General features: G+C 40.6%; 1 protein-coding gene across 1 annotated transcript in view; it reads left to right on the top strand.

Moving 5' to 3' along the window:
• CAT (catalase) overlaps positions 1-23,953 on the top strand; it is a 40,974-nt gene extending 17,021 nt beyond the window's left edge. The window contains exons 6-13 of the mRNA XM_079930786.1: positions 247-372; positions 6,025-6,216; positions 6,672-6,824; positions 9,799-9,937; positions 12,665-12,795; positions 17,673-17,780; positions 19,287-19,370; positions 19,686-23,953. Of these exons, the coding sequence (XP_079786912.1) occupies positions 247-372; positions 6,025-6,216; positions 6,672-6,824; positions 9,799-9,937; positions 12,665-12,795; positions 17,673-17,780; positions 19,287-19,370; positions 19,686-19,751 (999 nt within the window). The 3' untranslated portion in view covers positions 19,752-23,953. The remainder of the gene's footprint in view (positions 1-246; positions 373-6,024; positions 6,217-6,671; positions 6,825-9,798; positions 9,938-12,664; positions 12,796-17,672; positions 17,781-19,286; positions 19,371-19,685) is intronic.
• The last annotated feature ends 225 nt before the right edge of the window (positions 23,954-24,178 follow it).

Raw genomic sequence — 24,178 nt, 5'->3', positions numbered from 1 at the left:
GTTTTCAGATTTGTTTGAACGTTTCTTTATAGAATTTTGAGCCATGAGGTTAATGATTTATGTATCATTCTGCTTTAAAATTCTTCTGTTTGTCATCTTTTACAAATGGTAACCTTTCCTGTGGGCACTTGGCTAGTATGTTCCATGTCATTAGGAGATTCTTATGGAAACTTAGGAATGTCTTAAAAATACAAGATGTTTTGATTTAAACTGAAAAATTTTACACTTTACTTTTCTGTTCCTTAGGTTTCCTTCCTGTTCAGCGACCGAGGGATCCCAGACGGACACAGGCACATGAATGGTTATGGGTCGCACACTTTCAAACTGGTTGATGCGAATGGGAAGGCTGTTTACTGCAAATTCCATTATAAGGTACATGTTGCCTTTGGGCAGGGTGGTGGAAGGCTCCCACCACGCACGTATCCTTACTTCTTCTGAGGATTGGGCAAGAATCAAGGCCTCCCCCACGTTAGCCATACCTCTACCCTCAAGGATGACAAGTATTGATCTGGTTGAGTAGGACCATGAATGTTGTGTTGACCACAGATTGAGTGAATAGACTCACGCTGCCCAATTAGAAGAACTGTGTGTAGTCTCTCTTTGGTCTCTTCATGTGGCTGGAGGGTAATACCACACAGCTACTATCAGCAGTCAAGCTTTCTTCTTCTGGACCCTGGGAGCTCTGCCATAAATATTTGGGAAAATGCTCATTTTGTGCTTGCTCTCTGGTTTAATATTTTTGGTGCCGGCAGGTGCACGTTGATATTATTTTCTCTCTGGTGCCGGCAGGTGCACGTTGATATTATTTTCTCTCTGGAGAAGGAAGATCTAAGGTTTTAGATCAAAGGTAAAGAGATAGGGCTTCCCTGGTGGCGCAGTGGTTAAGAATCCGCCTGCCAATGCAGGGGACACGGGTTCGAGCCCTGGCCCGGGAAGATCCTACATGCTGCGGAGCAACTAAGCCCGTGCGCCACAACTACTGAGCCTACGTGCCACAACTACTGAAGCCTGCGCGCCTAGAGCCCGTGCTCCACAACAAGAGAAGCCACGACAATGAGAAGCCCGCGCGCCCCAACGAAGAGTAGCCCCCGCTCACTGCAACTAGAGAAAGCCCGCTCACAGCAATGAAGACCCAATGCAGCCAAAAATAAATAAATTTATTTAAAAAAAAAAAGAGAGATAATACAGGTCTCCAAGCTAGGTAAAAGGAAATTCCTACCTGGTTTAGCCTAGAGTTCTTTGTTGGAGTTTAGAGTCAAGTGTTAGCAAACAGTAAAGTGTTATATTGCTTTGCCTTTCCTAGCCCTGAGTACATTGTTCTGAGCATATATGGTTTTGGGGTTCAGGAGGGGATTAAGACAGAATTGGGGCATTTCTATCTGTAATACCAATCTCACTCTCATTTTCAACATCTGATGCTATCTTTCCAAAAACATTTCTCCTAACTTTTTAATTCATCCATCCATTTTTTTAAATAGAACTTTATTTTTTTATATAATTTTTTTTCTAATTTATTTTACTTTTGGCCGTGTTGGGTCTTCATTGCTGCGCATGCTTTCTCTAGTTGCGACGAGCAGGGGCTACTCTTCCTTGCCGTGCGCAGGCTTCTCATTGTGGTGGCTTCTCTTGTTGCGGAGCATGGGCTCTAGGCACACAGGCTTCAGTAGTTGTGGCTTGCAGGCTCTAGAGCGCAGGCTCAGTAGTTGTGGCACACAACTTAGTTGCTCTGTGGCACGTGGGATCTTCCCGGACCAGGGATCTAACCCATGTCCCCTGCATTGGCAGGCAGATTCTTAACCACTGCACCACCAGGGGAAGTCCCATCCATCCATTTTTAAGGATTTATTGAGGATATATCATGAACAAGGCACATAGGAAAATCAGTTACAAATGTCAGAAAACAAAAATTCTGTTTTTTCTTTCATAATTGAGATTTTATTGGTTGTTTTGAGGATCAATACACAGACATTTCAATTTGTACACAGTTTTTAACATATGTACAAAAAAATCTACAAAAATCATGTAGTTGTGATTCTTTTCTAAACAAAATCACAACTACACAGAGTCACTTATTTTAGTGACTTTCCAGCTTAAAATTTGGAGGCAAATTTTCCTTAACGGAATATCAAGTACCAATATCTTCCAACGTTGATGTGCTGTTACATCATAAGTCCCACTAATTCACGATTTAATATCATATATACACTATGTACTCGAATTTTCAATTGTTTATAGCATGTTAATGAAGTTACTAGGAAAACTGGACTACCACGACCAAAGATGTAGCAGAGTGCATAAAATTCTGACCAGGAGAGCCAAGATCAAGGAGTGGTTTGCTTTAGGAAACAATTCTACCAAAAACAACATGGGAAGAGACGTAATTTAAAGTGTTCAAGACGTTTAAATGCACAACTGACTCCAAATTGCCATTTGGTATGCTTTGTATTATAGGATATAAAAGCTATCCCCATTTATGGAATGTTAAGCTGACACCTGAGACAATCAATGACTCCCATATTCAATATCCCACTATTTTCTGGTTGTACCAAAAAATAAACAACCAGCAAATGATTTCACCTCTTAAAAAAAGCATTTACACTAAAAAAATGGGATGAGGTGGGATTTCCTCCTTCTTAAAACTGTTTCTAAAGCTACTAAAAAACTTGGATTTACAAAATAGTTGATAAAAATATTCCTCTGGATTGTACAAGAAGGGAGACAGGGACCACTGATAGGACCGGGTGTGTGATATTAATCAGTCTTGGCTTCTTTCTCTCCTGCTTCATCAGAGGCTGGGCTCTCCTCGTTTTTAGTTTCTCCGTCTCCTGCAGGTAAATCATCTTTAGTCTCTTGGTTAGCCACTTTGGCCTGTTTTCCCTTTGCTTCCCTTTTGCCTTTTTTATTTTTTTAATTTATTTTTTATTTTTAATTTTTTTGTGGTACGCGGCCCTCTCACTGTTGTGGCCTCTCCCGTTGCAGAGCACAGGCTCCAGACGCGCAGGCTCAGCGGCCATGGCTCACGGGCCCAGCCGCTCCGCGGCACGTGGGATCTTCCCGACCAGGGCACGAACCCATGTCCTCTGCATCGGCAGGCGGACTCTCAACCACTGCGCCACCAGGGAAACCCCTCTTTTGCCTTTTGTTTGCACTTTTTGTCTGAAGATTTATCCTTTCCTGCTGGCTTTTTGGGCTTCATATCCACTTTTGCAGGAGCGGGTTTAGCTGACAGCCTTGCAGCTCTCCTCTTGGGCTCCTCATTCCCTGACCCCTCTGCAGAACTGACCTTCCTCTTAGGCATCATGGCAGCAGTGGGGGGTTGGAGGGGTGTGCTGGCCTGCCTGGCTGCTGCTTTCCTCCCGCCCCAAATTTGTTTTTTTCATGTGCTTTCATACAATCAGATCAGATCAGTTACTTTGGGGGAAGTTTTTGAGAATTTTTTAATTAACTGAGGTGTTTTAAAGGGTTCTCTTAGTATGATCTTGGCATTGGTTAGAATAAGTAATATTGCCAGAGAACTCTAGAAGGTTATTAAAAATCCTCTGGTTGCCTAAGAACTTGTTTCCAAATACTACTGCTAAAATAAGCAGAGACAGAAGTGGACGCATGACAAATATAGGCTCCCCCTTAATGATATCCCAAAGACCTATTTTCTTCTGTCCTGTTTTAATTGTTATCTGAACAACTTATGTGGGTATATCAAACAGGAAAACTGTCACCTGTCTTTATACTTATGACTCGGATCTATAATCTTTGGCAAGGAACGGTTGCAGGAAACAGTTGACCCATTGGCTTGTAATTGCCAAAAGGAGCAGCACAGTGTCACTTAGAGCAGAACTAAATGATTGTATCTCAGACAGCTAGCATGTTGTGGCTTTGTAGTTAAAACAATCTGAACTCAAATCTTCCCTCTTCTAGATAACTGTGACTTGGTATATTATTAAAAGTTCTCTGGGGGGCTTCCCCGGTGGCGCAGTGGTTGAGAGTCTGCCTGCCGATGCAGGGGACATGGGTTCGAGCCCTGGCCTGGGAGAATCTCACATGCCGCAGAGCAACTGGGCCCGTGAGCCACAACTACTGAGCCTGCGCGTCTGGCGCCTGTGCTCCGCAACAAGAGAGGCCACGATAGTGAGAGGCCCGCGCACCGCGATGAAGAGTGGCCCCTGCTCGCCGCAACTAGAGAAAGCCCTCGCACAGAAACGAAGACCCAACACAGCCAAAAATAAATAAATAAATTTATTAAAAAAAAAAAAGTTCTCTGAGCTCCAGTTCTGCCACAGTAAAGTTGGGTAATAGTCCCAGCTGTCAGTGGTCCTGGAAAGATTGGATTCCTTATGGGTCTGTTCAGCAGAGGACTCTGAGGTAGCATGAGATCTACATAGATTCATCAATCTGGATTATTCTGACCTAAGATTATTCTTTTCTAAACCCAGGGGATTCAGTTAAAATCAGAAAGGTATTGAAATATTATTGCACAGTTTACCATATTAGCTGGGTGATCTGCAGATGGTGACTTCCATTTTCTAATCCTGAAGATCTAATAGTAAGAAGAGTTTAAACCTTCCCACTGGCTAGAAAGAGTTGGGATTTCTGTGGTAGAAATAGACCAGCCTTCCAGAGTTGACTTGCTAAAGAAATATTTCCATGGTGCCTGACTTGTTGGGGATCTTTCAGAATAAGACACCGGTGGGAACTGTTGAAGAGCAGGATGGGATGATAATAGGAGCGCTTGTGAAAGTGACTTAACTTCTTTGGATCTTAATGGCTTGTTTAGAAGGTCAGAAAACTGATGTTGGTTGCACATACTCAGAGAACTGCTTTAGAGCGGCTGTACTGAAGTTCTTTTCAGCTCTACAAACTGTGACTCTGTGATTTCTTAAAAAAAAGAAAAAAGGAAGACAGTTGGGGTGGAGGGATACTAGCTCAGCACAATCTCAGTAACTGACTTGAGCTATTATAAAACAGGGAATTTAAAAAATTACTTCATGCAAAAAAAAAGGGAAGTCCTTTAATTTCATTAATCATTTGCTTATTTTTAAGATATATTTTGGACTTCCCTGGTGGCGCAGTGGTTAAGAATCTGCCTGCCAGTGCAGGGGACACAGGTTCGATCCCTGGTCCGGGAAGATCCCACATGCCGCAGAGCAACTAAGCCCCTGCGCCACAACTACTGAGCCTGTGCTCTAGAGCCTGTGCGCCACAACTGCTGAGCCCATGTGCCACAGCTACTGAAGCCTGCGTGCCCTAGAGCCTGTGAGCCACAACTACTGAACCCGCATGCTGCAACTACTGAAGCCTGGGCACCTAAAGCCTATGATCCGCAACAAGAAAAGCCACCACAACGAGAAGCCTGCACACCGCAACAAAGAGTAGCCCTTGCTCGACGCAACTAGAGAAAGCCTGCGTGCAGGAACGAAGACCCAACACAGACAAAAAAAAAAAAAAATTATATTTTAATTTTTTTTTCTGATCTGAAAATAGCATGAGTATAAAAATTCAAATAATAGCCGCTCTGGAAAACAGTTTTGAAATTCCTCAATTTAAACATAGAATTACCATATGACCCAACAGTTCCATTTTAAGATATGTCCTCAAAGAAATCCACTGAATTGGACTCTTTAAAATGGTTAAAAGATAAATTTTGTTATGTATATTTTATAGCAAAAATTGTTTTAGCTTGTCTGAAGACAGTAATGTAGCATTCTCTGAGTGAAAAATTGAAAATAAACTGTGTCAACAATTTTAAAAATTCAAATAATATAGAATACATAAAGGGAAAGAAAGACTAATTTTAAATATAAAATGTGTAGACAGATTCCCTGGACATTGAGAAGAATCAGGATAATCAAGTAGAATTTCTTAGTGATAAATTCATACTTGTATCAGTTTTGAACAGTAGGATTACTGTTACGAGGAAAATCCAGTCTTTGGTTGGTGTTACTCATAATCCTTCAATGAATTATTGATTAAAGTTTGATAACTTTGCTAATAAGTTTCAGTTTGAGCTTCTTTTCTTTCATTCTGTAGACTGACCAGGGCATCAAAAACCTTTCTGTTGAAGATGCAGCAAGACTTGCCCAGGAAGATCCTGACTATGGCCTCCGGGATCTTTTTAATGCCATTGCCACAGGCAACTACCCCTCCTGGACTTTTTACATCCAGGTCATGACATTTAAACAGGCAGAAACTTTCCCATTTAATCCATTTGATATTACCAAGGTGAGTCAGTTAACAACTAAACTGTTTTCTTTTTTAAGTGTCTTTGCAACTAATTAAAAAAAATTGTGGTCAAGCATTCGTAAGTTGTATACAAAACACAGTGGTACCACTTAAGAGTTTCCTGGCCTGTGCATGAGGGCTCACCAGCATTTCCCTTCCAGTTCCTGTTTGATGAGTTTACTAAGTTCATCTGGGTGGCCTGATATATTGTTATTAGCAGGGAACAAATTTTGATGAGCTGATGTACTTTTGCCCAGGGAAAGACTCAATGTTTACTGTTGTGAAAGTTTTAACCAATGCACTCACCTTAAGTTCTTATCATTTTGTTGGATTCAAAAATGTTATTTTCACTTATCATCATTGGCTTCATTGTATTTGAAAGCTGATATTTTTATGGGTACTTTAATTTCCTTCTGTTGGTTGTCTGGTAATCGTGAATATGGCATTATTTTTAGGTTTGGCCTCACAATGACTACCCTCTTATCCCAGTTGGTAAACTGGTCTTAAACCGGAATCCAGTTAATTACTTTGCTGAGGTTGAACAGTTGGCTTTTGACCCAAGCAACATGCCGCCTGGCATTGAGCCCAGCCCTGACAAAATGCTTCAGGTAAACCTGGTGGATTGAGAGGTTCTGAGGCGGGAGTGTGTGCGCGCATGCACACGTGCGCGCGCAGAGTGTAATTTGGCATGACCTTTATATGAAGGATTAACTAGAACATCACTTAAACTTTTGTCTGGGTCCTTAGTTCCTGTGGGACTGACTGAAACATCCTTAAATGAGCATTACAGTGTAAAACAAATTTCATTGTAGGTCCCTCAATATGGTAAGACTTTGACATTTAGGCTCTTAATTTAAAAGAAGTTATAGTAGAAATACCTTAGGTATTTGTGGGGTAAAATATTCTTTTTCAATTTGTAATCAGTGGGATGGAGGACTGTCACTAATTGATTGTAACACTTGGTCAGCATAACTTTATTCATTTCCTCTTCTATGGTGATGCTTGAATTTTGCCACATGTAGAAAGAGACCCAGAGATGATTTTTTTTTTTTTTTTTTTTTTTTTGCGGTACGCGGACCTCTCACTGCTGTGGCCTCTCCTGTTGCGGAGCACAGGCTCCGGACGCGCAGGCTCAGTGGCCATGGCTCACGGGCCCAGCTGCTCCACGGCATGTGGGATCTTCCCGGACCGGGGCACGAACCCGTGTCCCCTGCATTGGCAGGCGGAGTCTCAACCACTGCGCCACCAGGGAAGCCCCCCAGAGATGATTTTTACAAACTCAATTTATGTTTCCATTGATTAAAGCCAGTGAGTTAATGTAACCCTTTGTTTTGGTAATGTTCCTAGGCATTCAGTATTTTTTCACCACTCACCAGTATGCTTTTTCAGGAGTACAAAGAGAGAAAAACTCTTATTTGGATCAGAAATTAATAGGAAAATAACTGGCTTAATAATTATTGAGTAAATCAATCTTTCATGTTCTTGGACTGACCATGATACAAAGTTTAAAGACCACAGTGACTGACAGCTGTTTTCTTATGTAAGTGTCTGATTCCAGTTCAGGTGTCACTCTCTATGGAGGCAAGCTGTTTCCTTTGTTTTTTAACTAATAACTTTTTGCTTTGACATTGGGAACATTTGAACCTTTTATAGAAAGTAAGTTTATGTTAGTTTTTAGTTTACTATAAATTGAATACCTATCTATTGATAGACTGTCCTGGCTGCTAAAATAGGAGGCCATACAATAGGGAAGGACTGTTGTACTTACTTAGCCATTTGGTGACCAGTGAGGAATTGTCCAAGCTTTTTTGAGTAGGTATGTAATAGAATCCGCATGGGACCTTAGGAGGAGTCTTTCGGCAGGAATATGTAGGATGTCGTTGGAGGAGGGATTGGAAGTGGAGAGCCTGTTCGGAGGGCTTGGAAATTACCCTGATGAGAACTAATGCATGTTCAGGTGGTAGTGGTTGTACAGTAACGAACAGTGTTCTCAGTTGCCTTTCAACCAGGTCAGATTATTAACTTTTAAAACTTTGGGATCCAAAGTATAAGCCAGACCATGGTGAAAAGCAGGCAGTAGTATAATAGCAAGTCACAGAGACTGTCCCCTGAGTACCTGGTGATGCAGGTGCAGCCGTTCTTCACTCCCACACTCTGCAGTTTACTGGGAGAGGAGAAGTTGGCCTGACTGATTGAGTGGGAGAGCTTTGCTCTGCTTTCTCACCCCGGCCCAGCAAGGAGCTTGGGCACAGGGCCTTGGGTAAGGCCTGCATTCAAGCTGGGGTCAGGGTATGGCCTTGCTGTGCCCATTTCGCAGCCTTAGCTTTGAAGGCCTCCACCTACAGGTGGGGTAGTGATGCCTTATAAACCTAAGGTGACACAAGACCAGAATTACACGATGAGGCTATATCCAGGAGCTGCTCTTGGCTCAGCTGTATCTTCTGTCCTGTTGGTAAAGTTAGAGCACAAGTTAGTCTGTTTTGGGTAAAAGGAGGCAACCAGCTTCCATAGTGTAGGTGGTCTTGGGCACGGCTGCATGACCAGTCATCTGAACGTTACCTTAGGGGCTATCTGAAATGATTATGGGAGGCAGGGTCGCTCAGCCCAGAGCAAATTATCGACAGAATGGCGAGACGGGATTGAGCACGTTGGCCTCCGTGATTTGGTACAAAATAATCACATCAGTTGTCCTGTTCAACTTGGTTTGTATTTTGGCCCATAGAATTAGGGACATAAGAATACTCATTCAGATTCAAGGCCAGTAATGAAGGTAATGAAAGAAAACTACTCCTACTCTCTCTGCTTATGTAATAGAGCTTTGAATAATGGGAATATTTAAATAATTGGATACTAAGATTGATGGGGAGTTAATCATAAAGCTTTTTGTTTCAACACTAACTGAAAGAAATTACAAAACCTCCTGCCTTGGTAAATATGTGTGAGGCAAAACCTCCTGCCTTGGTAAATATGTAATTTAATCTTTGACTCAGGACCTTGTGGCAATGTAGGGCCATCGTTTTGCACTGTGGCTTTCTTTGTGTAGTATTTTGTTTAAATCTAGGAAGTCTCAGAGCTCAAAGTGTATCTGACATACACCAGAATGCAACATGGGAGGTGCTTTTTTGGAATGATTTCCCGTACGGTTGGTTTTGTAGAAATCTTCTTTTTGTTAAGAGCAAATGGTTGACCCCTCCCCTAGAGTGAGAGAGTAGGGAGGAGTGGAATTAGTTCATGATTCCAGTTAGTTGGGTTCTAGCAAACTTATTTCACAATGTAATGTGTCCTTGGGAATAGGAAATCATTCAAGCCTGGGCACTAACTTGTTACTTGAGGAAAAAAGGAGTTATGACCTAGAACAGATGTGAAGATTTGTGGCTGTTTGGCCCCAAGGGGTGGAAGAGTAAGGACCGTTCAGTTAGGGAGAACTCATTTCATGAGAGAGAAGAGACTTTGCTCTTTACTGGGAGGACAGGCAGGGCTTTGTGATGCTTTGTGCTTGAAGCTTTACAGTGATGTTCACGGGCCACTCCTCTTTCGTATGTTACTGCACACCATCAAAGTCTGTTTCATTTGTAACTGCAGGGCCGCCTGTTTGCCTATCCCGACACTCACCGCCACCGCCTGGGACCCAACTATCTTCAGATACCTGTGAACTGTCCCTTCCGAGCTCGAGTGGCCAGCTACCAACGTGACGGCCCCATGTGCGTGCTGGACAATCAGGGTAGGCCTGGGACCGTGGCTCACCCCGCGGGTGTGGAGGGCACTGCTGGGCAGGGCACGGGAGGCCCCGCCAGCCCAGGGGTCGTCAGGCTGCCCCAGGCATCTGCTGCTCTGTGGAGGCCCCGCAGCCGCTCCTGCCAACCTCCTATTTGTTGCCCATCAATGAAGGTTTAAACTGCCTGAGGACTCTCCATACTTCCATCTATTTTATATGTTTTATGGAGAGTTCCCTGCTCAGATTTTGCTTGCTGTGCATCTGACTATGAAAGGCAGGGAGAAAGGTTTTTCCACACTGGCTGTTGTAGGGTATCATCCAACTTAGGGAGCGGGTTTTAAAGACTCTTCACAAAGTGGACGATTCCTGAAATCACTCTTAAGTCACCAGGACTTAGCCTCTTGGAAATGCAAAAGCCAAGAGTTGCCATACACATGCCATATTACATGTGTTTGAAGGACACATGATCCCTTCAGAAATTTTACTGATGATTTATATTTATAGCCATAGATGTCTATATTCAAACAAAGTTTATTTTTCTATGCTAAAAATAATACATGTACCTTAAAGGAAATTCGGAAAATATAAGGGAAAGAAGAGAAGAAAGAAGAAAAACCCATATATAGTCACAGTATCCAAAGGCCAGAACTGTTGCATTTTGCTGTATTTCTTTCCAGTCTTTTCTGTGAATACTTGTTATACATTTAAGATTAGTTTGTATATATAGCTTTGTGCCTTGCATTTTGTTACCATTATCATTAAGCCTTTTCCAAGTATTTAACAAGTTTACATGCTCACTGAATGATTGTATTGTGTTGTTGCCATATTTCTGCTCTTTGAGGTTTACAAAGGTATGGAGCGTGTTATTGCCCAAAGTAACTGATACTTCTGTGTCTGTCTTCTGCGTTTTCATTCTAAAGTGATTTTTTTCCATTAATCTCCCTCGGTCCTTTCATTATTGAGACTGGCTGTATCAGAGCAGTTCATGTATATTTTGGAACGTCATTAATAAGTAAATGCTTTGTGTTTACCATTCTCGTTTACTGTTATAGTGGCATATGTATGAAAAACACTACTTTGACACACCTTTTGCCTAATTTTAAAAGTAGACCATTTGGGCTGTGCCCTTGCAGTTTGATGAAAGAGCTTAATTGTTCCCAGTAATCAATGACTTGAAGACAGCTGCGACTTTGAGTAAAGTGAGAGATAATTTGGAAATCAAATTTTAAAATGACTCAATTGGCACATTTCAAAGAGCTAATTCTTAGTGCAGAAAACCACTGTGATGGCTCGTTATTGGAGCACTTTGCTTTTCGCATGGACGTGGCTGAGCTGGAATGAATTTCTTAGATGGATAACTGGGCTCCATGGTAGTCGGGTGCCCCCTCTCTTCCTACATGCATTTGGCTCCTTCGTCAATGTGATGTACAGGCATCTCCTGCTTATCCACCCAGAATAATCTATTCTGGCAGTGAGCTGGGTAAACTTCTAATCCTGACTGGTTTGTTCAAACCACTTACTGGGCTTCCAGGCCATCCTTTCTGTTTAGGCAGCACGTACTCAGGTAATGCAAGCTTCTGCTAACATCAGCCGAAGCAGGGTATAGTTGGGAAAATGAACATGCCAAAAGGAAAAAAGAGCCTCATAACTTATTCCAGAAATCTTAATAAATGTTTTGATCGCATTGTCATTATTTTTCCTAATTCCAGATGAATGAGTGCTGACATACTAGAAATATCAAATTTTAGAAAAAATTTTTAAAAATTTATCTGTAGAGAGAAGTGAAAGTGAAACTAGAACTGAATAAAGTCTTGGTCAATAGGAAGGATAGATATCCCGAGAATCTTAAAACACCATTAAGAAAGAAATAGTGAAGTAGAATCCTGTGATAGGAGTGTAGTACGTGCTGGAATGGAGAGGACAAAAATCCCAGATCCCGGATCCACCACTGACCACCACATCACCCTGCAGCACTCAGTGAACATCTCAGGGCTCTGTTCATTTGTCTGGCGATTGAAGGAGCAGAGCTGGAGCAGAGCTAGAACTTTGAGTTGCTCCCAAGAATTCTGTGATTCTGTTTTTTTGTTTGTTTGTTTGTTTGTTTTTTTTGCGTTACACGGGCCTCTCACTGTTGTGACCTCTCTCGTTGCGGAGCACAGGCTCCGGACACGCAGGCTCAGCGGCCATGGCTCACGGGCCTAGCCACGCCGTGGCATGTGGGATCTTCCCGGACCGGAGCATGAACCCGCGTCCCCTGCATCGGCAGGCGTACTCTCAACCACTGCGCCACCAGGGAAGCCCTGTGATTCTGTTTTTGAACTGAGCCCAAGCCCCAGTGAAACCCTCCAACCTGAAATATGTCTTTGAGTCTCTTCTTCTATGGGGACCAAACCAAGCTCATATAAATATATTCGTACCGGAAGGCATCAGGAGATTGTAGAGATGAGGCCGTCTGAAGTGTTCAAAGGGAATTTGAGATCTCTTCGTTAAGACGCAGAGTGAGACAGCCACCGCAAGCATTTGGCAGATGGCATATTCTCTAAGAACCCAAGTACTGCCTGTAGCTAAATATGGGGTGTTAAAAATGATATGTGCATGGCATGTGTATGTGTGTGTATGCACGTATGTATAAATATAATTGTCACTTGAATTTATTTCTTATTTTGTTGGCTGTTTGTAGACTTCCTTCATGTTTCATCTCCCCGAGTGAGTCTGTGTGGTTTTCTGTTAAAGGTGGAGCTCCAAATTATTACCCCAACAGCTTTGGTGCTCCGGAGCAGCAGCTTTCTGCCCTGGAACACAGGACCCACTGTTCTGGGGATGTGCAGCGCTTCAACAGTGCCAGCGATGATAATGTCACTCAGGTAATGGCTCCTTTGTCTGCGGTGCGAGTTGCTTGGTTATTCTCCTTGTCAATGTCTGCATATATTCCCCCGTTTAAAGTGTCTAATATGTCTTAACTTGAATTCAGGGACAACATCTCTATTCATAAGTCAGTGCCTGTATTAAATGGAGTTGAAGAGTTGTGTTACTATGCCCTTTTAGTCCAAGGTTTGGAGACTCATTTCAATTCCTCCAAATTTTATTGACGGGATGTAAGTGGAAGCCATTGGGGAAGCAGTGATCTCGTGGAAATCTAAGAAATGGGCAAGTAAAGCTTAAGTACAGCTGAATCTAAGAATCTGAGAAGGGCAGTCCAGATTTAAGGGACTAGAACTGGATTCAGAATAGCACTAGGAGGCCCAGTAGCAAAGGTGTGGGTGTTTCCACTGCACGGCACCCCATTCATGTGACTCAGCTACTCTCCATCTGTCTGCTGTTGCTCTCCAATACCAATTACTCATTCTTACCGTGTCCTTCCCTATTTTTCTCCTCTTTGCCTCATAGCTTGTGTTTTAACATTGCTGTGGTTTTGCTATGACCATGGCCTAACTCTTCTTCTTTATGGCTTCTTTCTCCATGTATTACTTTTTTTTTTGGTCCTTTTTTACTCCTTCTCTCAATACTTCTACAGTCAGATTCTGGAGAGAGGAAATTGGATTGAATGGACTAATGTTTTCACTGTGGGTTGCATCATTGGCCTTTGGCCAGCCTCTAGTTAACTGCCCGGGGTCAAGTGCCCACCCTCTTTCTAATCACCTGTGGCTGCTTGGGGGCTGTTCTTTTAGTAGATGCCATGGAAGAGGCCCTTTGACTCTGAAGAGCAGCCACCTCATTAATGTGCCCAGTGCAACTTATACCACACGTAAGAAAAGGATAAAGTTAAAAAGTATAGTTGTCTTAGATCTCTGCTTGGGTAGTTGGTGTTAAACAATATTTAAATTAGAATGGGACCTATTCTAGCTTTTCAATTTGTAAATGTGTGTTCCCAGTAAAATATACTTAAATACATAAATTAATTCACTATGAAGATACCGTTATTTGAAAGGCCCTTACGTGTATACAAGTATATAAAAAAGAAATTACTTTATTGTACCTTATAAACCATTTTTAGATGAAATTAAATGTCTCCTAAAAGCCTTTTATAGTAACTGCCTTATTCTTGGTGATGTAGGTTACCAAGTATCAATATATTACAATACAATTCCTGCTTCTCATAAAATTTTACCTACCTGAAGTCTATTCCAGTGTTAAGCTAGCTAATACAACCTCTGTAAAAATTAATTTAGATAATGAGGCTGTTGCTCACACATTAAAATTTACTATATGATCATTCTTATTTTGAGAGATTTTCTTATCACTATATAGAACTCAAGATTCTGTTTATAGCTTCATAGCATAATCCTGTAACTATAAGAGTCACATGGAATATAAATAGGAAGATCCAGGTTTATACTCTTAAAAATGATTCACTTGGACTCATGCTTCTGGCTTATGACAGACAAGCTTGTGTCATACCTATCCTCTCATGGAGAACATTGGAAAGCTAGATAAGATACAAAAAGGCTGTGGAGAGCTATAAAAGCAGCAAGAATTTGAGGGGCCAAGATTTTGAACAGAAAAGAAGTGCAGAGATATGAGCTTGATATTTGCTCTTCTTTTCTCATGAGGCATTTATTACTTTGTAAGTATTGGCCAACATGCTGAGCAGAGTTTACAGCGTTTTCATGGGTCTGGAGGGAATAAAAATTGGAGTTCAGGACCTGCTAAGGAAGAGGGCCTCTAGTTAACATCACAGGCACTCAGTTGGATCCCGGAAGGGCCATCCTAGAAATAAGGGCAAACGTGAAATCAACTTGCCTTTACAAAAAATGAGACTCAGTTTTATACCAGTCCAGTCTCAGACTGGATTAAGATGATCTCCCTCTATCCTCTCTTCCAGAAGCAAACATAAGGCTTTGGAGGAAAATAGAGCCTCAAATTATCTCTGTATTTTTTCATATGCAAATGCCCAGCATTCAGTAATAAATTATCAGGCATACCCAACACATAAGACCTTATATCTGAAAAGCAAGAGGGGGATAAAAAAAAAAAAACAACTGGCAATAGAAACAAACCTACTGAAGATCCAGATAGTGGAATTGTCAGATATAGGTTTTAAAATAACTGCAAATAATATGTTCAGGAAAACAGAAAACAGTTGACAACATGGAGAATTTAATAAGAGAACTTGAATCTGTCAAAAAAGAATGGAGGGGACTTCTCTGGCGGTCCAGTGGTTAAGACTTTGTGCTTCCACTCAGGGGGCACAGGTTCCATCCCAAGTTGGGGAACTAAGATCCTGCATGCTGTGCAATGTGGCCAATAAAATAAAATAAAATTAAATTAAAATGAAAAAGAATTGAATGGACATACTGAACTGGAAAATGCAACAACTAAAGTTAAGCATTTAGTAAATGAGCTTAAAAGGAGATTAAATATGGCCGAAGAGAAGATTACTGAATTGGCGGATAGAGCAGTAGATGTTATCAAGACTCAGTCATGAAGAGAGAGCAAAAGAACTTCTCTTTGTTATAAGAAACCAATTAGAGATTGAGAAGGCAAACCACAGAGTGGGAAAATATATTTGCGGTTCCTCTAACTAACAAACAACTCATATACAGTACATGTAAAGAACTCCTGCAGAGCAATAAGAAAACGACAGACAAATGAATAGAAAAATGGGCAAAAGACTTGAACAGGCACTTCACAAAAGAAAATATCCAAATGACCGAAAAACACACAGAGTAGTTTATCTCACTAGTCATCGGGGATATGCAAAATAAAACTAAAAAGAGATACCACTACATACACACCAGAATGACTAGACTGAAAAAGACTGTGTACCAGGTATTGTGAGAATGAGAAACAACTCTAACTCTTACCTGAGTGTAGATTGGTTCAGGTGTTTTGGAGAACTGTTTGTCAATATCCACTGAAGCTAAACATGTACGTGTCTTTTGACCTAGTAAGTGCACTCTTACATAGATTCTTTTTTTTTTCTTACATAGATTCTTAATAGAAATGTGTACATATGAGCAGCAGAAGACATGTACAGCACTGTTTATTCATATTACCCAATGTTCATCAATGTTCATCAAAAGCTTGGATAAATAAACTGTAGTATATTCCCACAGTGTACAGCAATGAAAATTAAAGAAGTATTGCAACAAACATTACCATAGATGAACCTTACAAACATGACATTGAGCAAAAGAACAAGAATATAGACTGTATGATTCCATTTGTGTACATTTGAAAGAGAAGTAAAAAATGTTTATAATATTAGAAGTCAAAAAAATTCACCCTTGGGGAGGCAGTTGGAGAAAGGGGATAATGACTGGGTGGGGGAGTATGGTAGGGGGATTTCTGGGGTGTGAGCGATGTTCTGTCTTGATCTGGGTGGTTGTGACACATTTGTGTCCACTGAAAAATCATTGAACTTCACACTTATGTTTAGTACCCTTTACTGTAGGCATGTTACACCTAAAAAGAAAAAAATCATTCTCTAACTTCGTATAGACTAGTAAAAATGTCACTTTTCCTTTCAGAGGAATTTGGTCCTGCTCTTAAAGGTCTGTGGTAAAAGTGTTGGAGTGGGTAAAGCACCTAGAACCTATGCTCTGTAATGAGAGAAGCCACCACAATGAGAAGACCCCATCTCATTTCTCTAGTTGCAGCGAGCGGGGGCCACACTTCGCTGTGGTGTGCAGACTTCTTATTGCGGTGGCTTCTCTTGTTGCAGAGCACGGGCTTTAGGTGCATGGGCTTCAGTAGTTGTGGCTCGCAGGCTTCAGTAGTTGTGGCTTTTGGGCTCTAGAGCGCAGGCTCAGTAGTTTTGGCACACGGGCTTAGTTGCTCTGCGGCATGTGGGATCTTCCCAGACCAGGGCTTGAACTCGTGTCCCCTGCCTTGGCAGGTGGATTCTTGACCACTGCGCCACCAGGGAAGTCCCTTATATTTAGACTTTGCTCAGATTTTAAGAAATATTATTATATTCTGATATTTGATAACAGAAAAATTATGAATATTTGATATTTTATGAATTTGCTACTTTGGATAACTGGATATTTTTGGACTTTATAAACATTAGTAGAACAGTACATAGAGTAGTGCCTGGTGCGTTATAGGTACATGAGAAATAAGTATTTGCTCAATGAGTGCATGAAAGAAATGTAGAATAGAATCATAGCCATAACTTAGAAATGGTTAATTTCAGAAATGAGCAGAGGCTGTTAGGACTCATATACTTAATACTAAGCTCTTACTTTTCATTTTAACTTCTTGATAGTCATTTTAGAGGTTAAACCCAATAATCTAAGCAAAATATCACTATTAACATCTGTTTTCTCCAAGAAATCTTGGCTTCTGAATAACTAAAGACCTAATTAATAAATTAGGGTGTTTTCCTCCCCTTTGGTTCTGGGTGAATTGAACAAAGGTTGTATTGCGTTAAGCTTACATTTAATGACGGTTTGCACATTCTGCACTTGTCAGTATTAAGGTGTGGTGGCATTTTTAATTGTAGGCAACACTGCCTTCTATTTATAAGAGATTTATAAGCAGTGACTGCAAAGGACATTATTAAAAAGAAGTTATGAGCTATTATCTTCCTGTTTTGCTTAAAATAAAATAAAAAGTGAGGAACTCAACATGTGACAGTTTCAACTATAATTTTAAATTATTCTTAAATTCTAAAACCTTTTTTCATTCTTATACCAATGAGAAATCTTGCATCTTCATTTCAAAAGTGGTGTTTGGGTGAGTTTTGTTGGTGCTAAAGTGGTTATTTGATTCCCTGCACTCTATTTTCAATGAGCAGGTGCGGGCTTTCTATTTGAACGTACTGAATGAGGAGCAGAGGAAACGCCTGTGTGAGAACATAGCGGGCCATCTGAAAGATGCACAACTTTTTATCCAGAAGAAAGCGGTGAGTGATACTTTGTAAGCCGAAGAGTGACACCTGCTGGCAGGAGAAGAGAGTGCAGCTGTGTGAGAAAACCCTTCCATGGAAGTGTCATTTCTATTTCACTTGAGCTAAGCACACTTAAAAAAACTAGTATGAATCCCCAATCAACCTCTGATTCTTTTCTCTCTGTGTTTTACCTCCAGTATATATGCCATATCCATTGATCCTTAGCTCTTTGTCCAGTGTATAATAATTTAGTTGAGTTTAGGGTGAATGGTCTCCTATGCTGTTCAGTCTGACTGCAGCCAAGTTCTGTGTAGGAGAGTAATGTCCAATGTCAAAATGTGGGTCCTGCCACAATTTTGCTTAGACTTCAGGTGATAAGAAATACAGATTACATTTTTGCGATTTGAAGTCAGCCTGACTACTTGATGTTATGATGCCTGACCCTCCTTCGGAAGAAACTAGAAACTTGCACGTTTTCTGGGGTCAGAACTGAGCTGCTTCCAAAGGCTCAGGCTGAACTTTTGAGCTGAGGCACCAGGGTATTTCTGATGGTAGCTCGCTGTGTTGTGTGCTCTGCTGTGGTCTCCCGGCCTGCCGCAGGGGAGTTAGCCTCTTGCAGATTTAGGAACCCCGGCTATTTCTTTGTCTCTTGGTTGCTGTTTCTCTGTTCATGGGGGCAGCTGTCTGGGATGTGTTCTAAGGCCCGGAGATATGTACCAGCAGGCTGGGTGCTCTATCTGCAGGCAAGGTTCTATAACTGTGTTTCACCAGGGCGTGTATGAAAGATAACCCTTTAAGTCCCTGGGCGCTAATAGTTCTTGCTGTCTGGGGCAGAGAGCCTGACGGTTGCTCTGTGAGATAGGTGGGGTGGGTATTTTCTCATCTCACTGATAAGAATGAATAAGACCGTTTGTAAGTAGAGAACTGGGCTTGAACCCTTGGCCTTCTCCTCTCACATATGCTGAAGCTGCAAGGCCCCCTGTGGGTTCTTGATGCCCCACCTCAGGATCAGCCCGCGGTCAGGAATTCCTGCTTGAAGTATGCTTAGGTGCCCAGCAGGGGCCAGTGTTTGTACATCTCACTTTAAATTCAGGCAGTGTCTGGGCCTGTTTCTTCATGCAAATCGCTGTAACTTTTTGCGTTCCTCCGAGGTCAGCTCTTTACCTGCTGTAAATGGAGCTCGCCTCATAGCGCGTTTTCCTCACGGTACTCCACGAGGTAGATTTAATCATCCCACTTATTTTTCTGGGGAGCGGATATGAACTGTATGAGGTAGCTTTAGTTATCTCACTGATTTCATGAGGAGTGGGTACTGAAGCTCAGATGAGTGACTCAGGCAAGGTTGCTCAGCCAGTATATGTCCAGGACGCAAGCCTTCATCCGTGTTGGTAAATGCTGTGTGGTTCTGCCTCCCGTGGAAGCGTCCGTCCTCCCCTCTGGAGTCGACCCTGTGAGGCGGACTCTGGGGACGGGTGTAGTGAGGGCTGGGCTAATGCTTACATTATTTTCACCTGGTTACAGGTTAAGAACTTCACCGATGTCCATCCTGACTATGGGGCCCGCATCCAGGCTCTTTTGGATAAATACAACGTTGAGAAACCTAAGGTGAGCCCAGAGCATCCTGGCTGTGGCAGAGGGGGCGTGTCGTGGATGGGCATAGTTGGGTTTCCTTTTATGATGATTCTCCTCAGGGACAGCTATTCCGTTTCTTAAGCAGCTGTTCAGAATCTCATTTGAGATATAAAGAACTCACTTGGAAAGCACATGCTCCTTGTTTTAGCCCTGGGCAGTATAAGACAGTCGAAGGTGAACAAATTCTGAATGCTTATTTTCATTTGAGCACAGATTAAAGCTAAGATAAATACTGAGTTGCTGCCCAAGTGAGTTAAGTAACCTGCTGGTCTTGGTCTTTCGAAACAGAGCACGATTCACACCTATGTAAATCCTGGGTCTCACTTGGCTGCAAGGGAGAAAGCTAATCTGTGAGGGTCGTCCGTCCGCCTATGAAGCAAAGCATAATGTTGACACACATGCCCACTCATCGCTGGATGGAAGATTCTCCTGCGCCAGACATACAAATGCAAGTTTATGTCTGTAAAATGATAATCCCAGCTTTCTATAGCGAATAACGTAATAATGGCTTTTAATGCTATCTTCCTAGGGGTAAGTGAACGTTAGAGCTTAACAATCATTTGAAAGAAACGTGTATTTGCTTTTGACAGCTGACTATTTACTTAAAATGACTAGAATGAAAGTTTCTAGCAGAAATACGATTTTATTTGATAAGAAAAAATCTTGGTGAAATTAATACGTTTACATATCATCTCATGGCCTGTTATATAAAAATATGGCTGTAATTATATAAGAAGAAAAGATAAAGATAATCCACTCCGAAATTTAAATTTTTCTAAGTTCCTTATAGGAAGCACAATGTGGTGTCTTTTGAAAATAACTTCAGTACCATCATGGCTTAATGTTTATTCCTGCTTGGAACTGATCAGAGTTTTTAAAACTTGGAATTACATTTATGCTAATATAGTATTGATTTTGCAACAGGCTGATCTGTAATAGCTTATCTTTTTACAATAAAATAATCTGTAAATAAAAATAGAAGACTGGTATTTGGTTTCTTTAGGCTCCATATATAACTTGGAATGTCTCAAGACTCTGAATCTGAGTGTCATCTGTTATCAGATACTTACCTGTATAATTGAAAATATCAGCCTCACGAGGGTAGTATGTTATTTGTTTAAACCAGTAGCCTTTAGACATAGCCTCTGAGATACAGGGGACCAGAACTTTATTCTATTGGGAAAACAGCAAATTTCCCAGCTTTGAAAATTGCTTAGATCTCTTGTTCATTAGCTCACTTCTTTATCTAATTATGAGTTTTAATTAAAAAAAAATTTTCCTTTTTTCTTCCCAGTTTTATTGATATATAATTGGCATACAGCACTGTATAAATTTGACTCACATGCATCATGAAATGATTATCACAATAAGTTTAGTTAATAGGAATGCCCTGGTGGTCCAGTGTTTAGGACCCAGTCCTCTCACTGCCAGGGGCCCAGGTTCGATCCCTGGTTGGGGAGCTAAGATTCCACGAGCTGCATGTTGCGGCCAAACAAAAAAAATAAGTTTAGTTAACATTAATCATCTCATATAGATACTGTACGACATTAAAGAACTGGAAAAAAATTTTTTTCATATTATGAGAACGCTTAGGATTTACTCTCTTAACAATTTTCATATGTAACACACAGTAGCATTAATGATATTTATTGTACATGACATCTCTAGTACTTATTTATCTTATAACTAGAGATTTGTACCTTTTGACTGCATTTTTCCAGTTCCCCTCTCCCCTACCCCCACCTGATAGTAACCACAAATCTGATCTCTTTTTCTTTTTTTAAAATAATTAATTAATTAATTTTGGCTGCGTTGGGTCTTTGTTGCTGCATGTGGGCTTTCTCTAGTTGCGGCGAGTGGGGACTACTCTTTGTTGCTGTGTGCGGGCTCCTCATTGCCGTGGCTTCTCTTGTCGTGGAGCATGGGCTCTAGGCGCGTGGGCTTCAGTAGTTGTGGCACACGGGCTCAGCAGTTGTGGCTCGCGGGCTCTAGAGCGCAGGCTCAGTAGCTGTGGCGCACGGGCTTAGGTGCTCTGCAGCATGTGGGATCTTTCCGGATCCCCTGCATTGGCAGGTGGATTCTTAACCACTGTGCCACCAGGGAAGTTCCTGATCTCTTTTTCTGAGTTTGTTGATGAAGTATAAATAACCTACAACACGATGTTAGTTCCTGTTATACAACGTAGTGATTCAGTATTTCTGTACATTTAAAAATGATCACCGCTATAAGTCTGGTTATGATATGTATAATACCATACAACAATATTACATAGTTACTGACTATATTCCCCACACTGTACATTTCATACCTATGACTCATTTATTTTGCAACTGGAAGTTTGTACCTCTTAATCTCCCTCACCTGTTTCTTTCCTCCCCCTACCACCCTCTCCTCTGGAAAATTTGTTACGATTGTTCGTTTTGGTTTTTAGATGCCACATGTAAATGAAATCGTGCAGAATTTGTCTTTCTCTGTCTGACTTATTTCACTTAGCATAATACTCTCTAGGTCCATCTGTGCTGTTGCAGATGGCAAGATGTTATTTTTTATGATTGAGTAATATTCCATTATATATCACATCTTTTTATCCATTCGTCTGTTGATGGGCACTTAGGTTGTTTCCATATCTTGGCTATTGTAAATAATGCTGCAGTTAACATAGGGGTGTATATATCTTTTTGAATTAGTGTTTTTATTTTCTTCAGATAAATACACATGAGGGGAATTGCTGGATCATATGGTAATCTTTTAAAAAAGTTTTGAGGAATCTCCATACCGTTTTCCATAGTGGCTGCACCAATTTGCATTCCCATCAACTGCACGAAGATTCCCTTTTCTCCACATCCTTGCCAACACTTGTTATTTGTTGTCTTTTTGACATTAGCCATGCTGACAAGTGTATCTCATTGTGGTTTGGATTTGAATTTCCCTGATAATTAGTGATGTTGAGCATTTTTTCATGTGCCTGATTGCCATCTGTATGTCTTCTTTGGAAAAATGTCTATTCAGGTCCTCTGCTCATTTTTAAATCAAGTTGTTTGTTTTTTTGACATTGAGCTATGTAAGTTCTTTGTATATTTTGGATATTAACTGCTTATCAGATAGATCATTTACAAATGTCTTCTCCCATTGAGTAGGGCCTTTTTGTTTTGTTGATAATTTCCTTAGCTGTGCAAAAACTTTTTAGTTTGATGTAGTCTCATTTTATTTATTATTGTTTTTGTTTCCCTTGCCTGAGGAGACAGATCGAAAAAAATATTACTGAAACCAATACCAAAGAGCTTACTGCCTGTTTTCTTCTAGAAGTTTTATGCTTTCAGGTCTTACATTTAACTCTTTAATCCATTTTGAATTTATTTTTATGCATGGTGTGAGAGAGTAGTCCAGTTTGATTCTTTGGCATGTAGCTGTCCAATTTTCCCAACACCATTTATTGAAGAGGCTGTGTTTTCCCCATTGTATGTTCTTACCTCCTTTGTTGTATATTAACTACCTGGATAGGTGTGGGTTCATTTCTGGGCTTCTGTTCTGTTCCATTGATCTATATGTCTGTTTTTGTGATATACTGTTTTGATTACTGTAGCTTCTTAGTATAGTTTGAAATCAGGGAGCATGGTGCTTCCAGCTTTGTTCTTTCTCAAGATTGTTTTGGCTATTTTGGGTCTTTAGTGTTTTCCACACAAATTTTAGAATTATCTGTCCTAGTTCTGTGAAGAACGCCATTGGTATTTTATAGGGATTCCATTGAATTTATAGATTGCCTTGGGTAGTATGGTCATTTTAACAATATTAATTCTTCCAGTTCATGAATATGGTATATCTTTCCACCTGTTTTTGTTATCTTCAGTTTCTTTCATCAGTGTCTTATAGTTTTCTAAGCACAGGCTTTTTGTCTCCTTAGTTAGATTTATTCCTAGGTATTTTATTCTTTTTGATACAGCTGTAAATGGGATAGTTTTCTTAATTTCTCTTTCTGACAGTTTGTTGTTAGTGCATATAAATGCGACAGATTTCTGAACATTAATTTTGTATCCTGCAATTTTACTGAATTCATTGTAGTCTTATGATTATGAATTTTTAAAATAGGGCTCAGAAGCTCAAGTTTTTTCATTTGTTTTTAACCCGTATTTGCCTATTGTGCTTGAAACTCAAGGGGAACACTTTAAAAATGAGTTCTGAATGCTAATTGAAAACTTGTTTTCCTTGAAAATTCTTATTCCCTTCATCTCAGATCTTCAAAACCAGTTTGTGCTTACTCTTAGGAATCAGATCTTGAGCGTCAGGAAACCATTAGACACTAGTAGATACAAATTCTCAATCTTTTAGCTCAAACTCCTTTACTCTCCTGTCAAAACTCTCCTGCTTAAATCCCTCCTGTGTTTGAATGTGCCTGGAAACTGTTATATTTGTAGACATGGAAAACAGATTTATCCATTTGTACCCAATGGTGAATACTTTCAATATAGTAACTTTACTATATAGTTACATCTCTTTATTAAATATATAAGATAAAGTCATAAAAATTAATATACTTTGATGATGGGAAGGAGGTTATTTATTTAAATATTGGTTATAAACACAGTGTTTTTGAGCTGATTTTCTGCTTGTTCTATTCTGTAGTCTAAAAATAAGCTGGTAGTTAAATTACATGTACCTAACATGTTTCCATATGTAAAAATCTGCATGGAAGTGTCCCCAGTTCTACTCTGGAGACCTATTTTGTAATTTTCAAATATAAATACTGATGAAGTTAACTATTCCTTTTGGGTTTTACTTCCTGG

Source organism: Stenella coeruleoalba (genome assembly GCF_951394435.1).
Source record: "Stenella coeruleoalba genome assembly, chromosome: 8".
NCBI classification, from domain to species: domain Eukaryota; kingdom Metazoa; phylum Chordata; class Mammalia; order Artiodactyla; family Delphinidae; genus Stenella; species Stenella coeruleoalba.
Note: the sequence above shows the minus strand (reverse complement) of the source record. Positions and strands in the feature narration are given on the sequence as shown.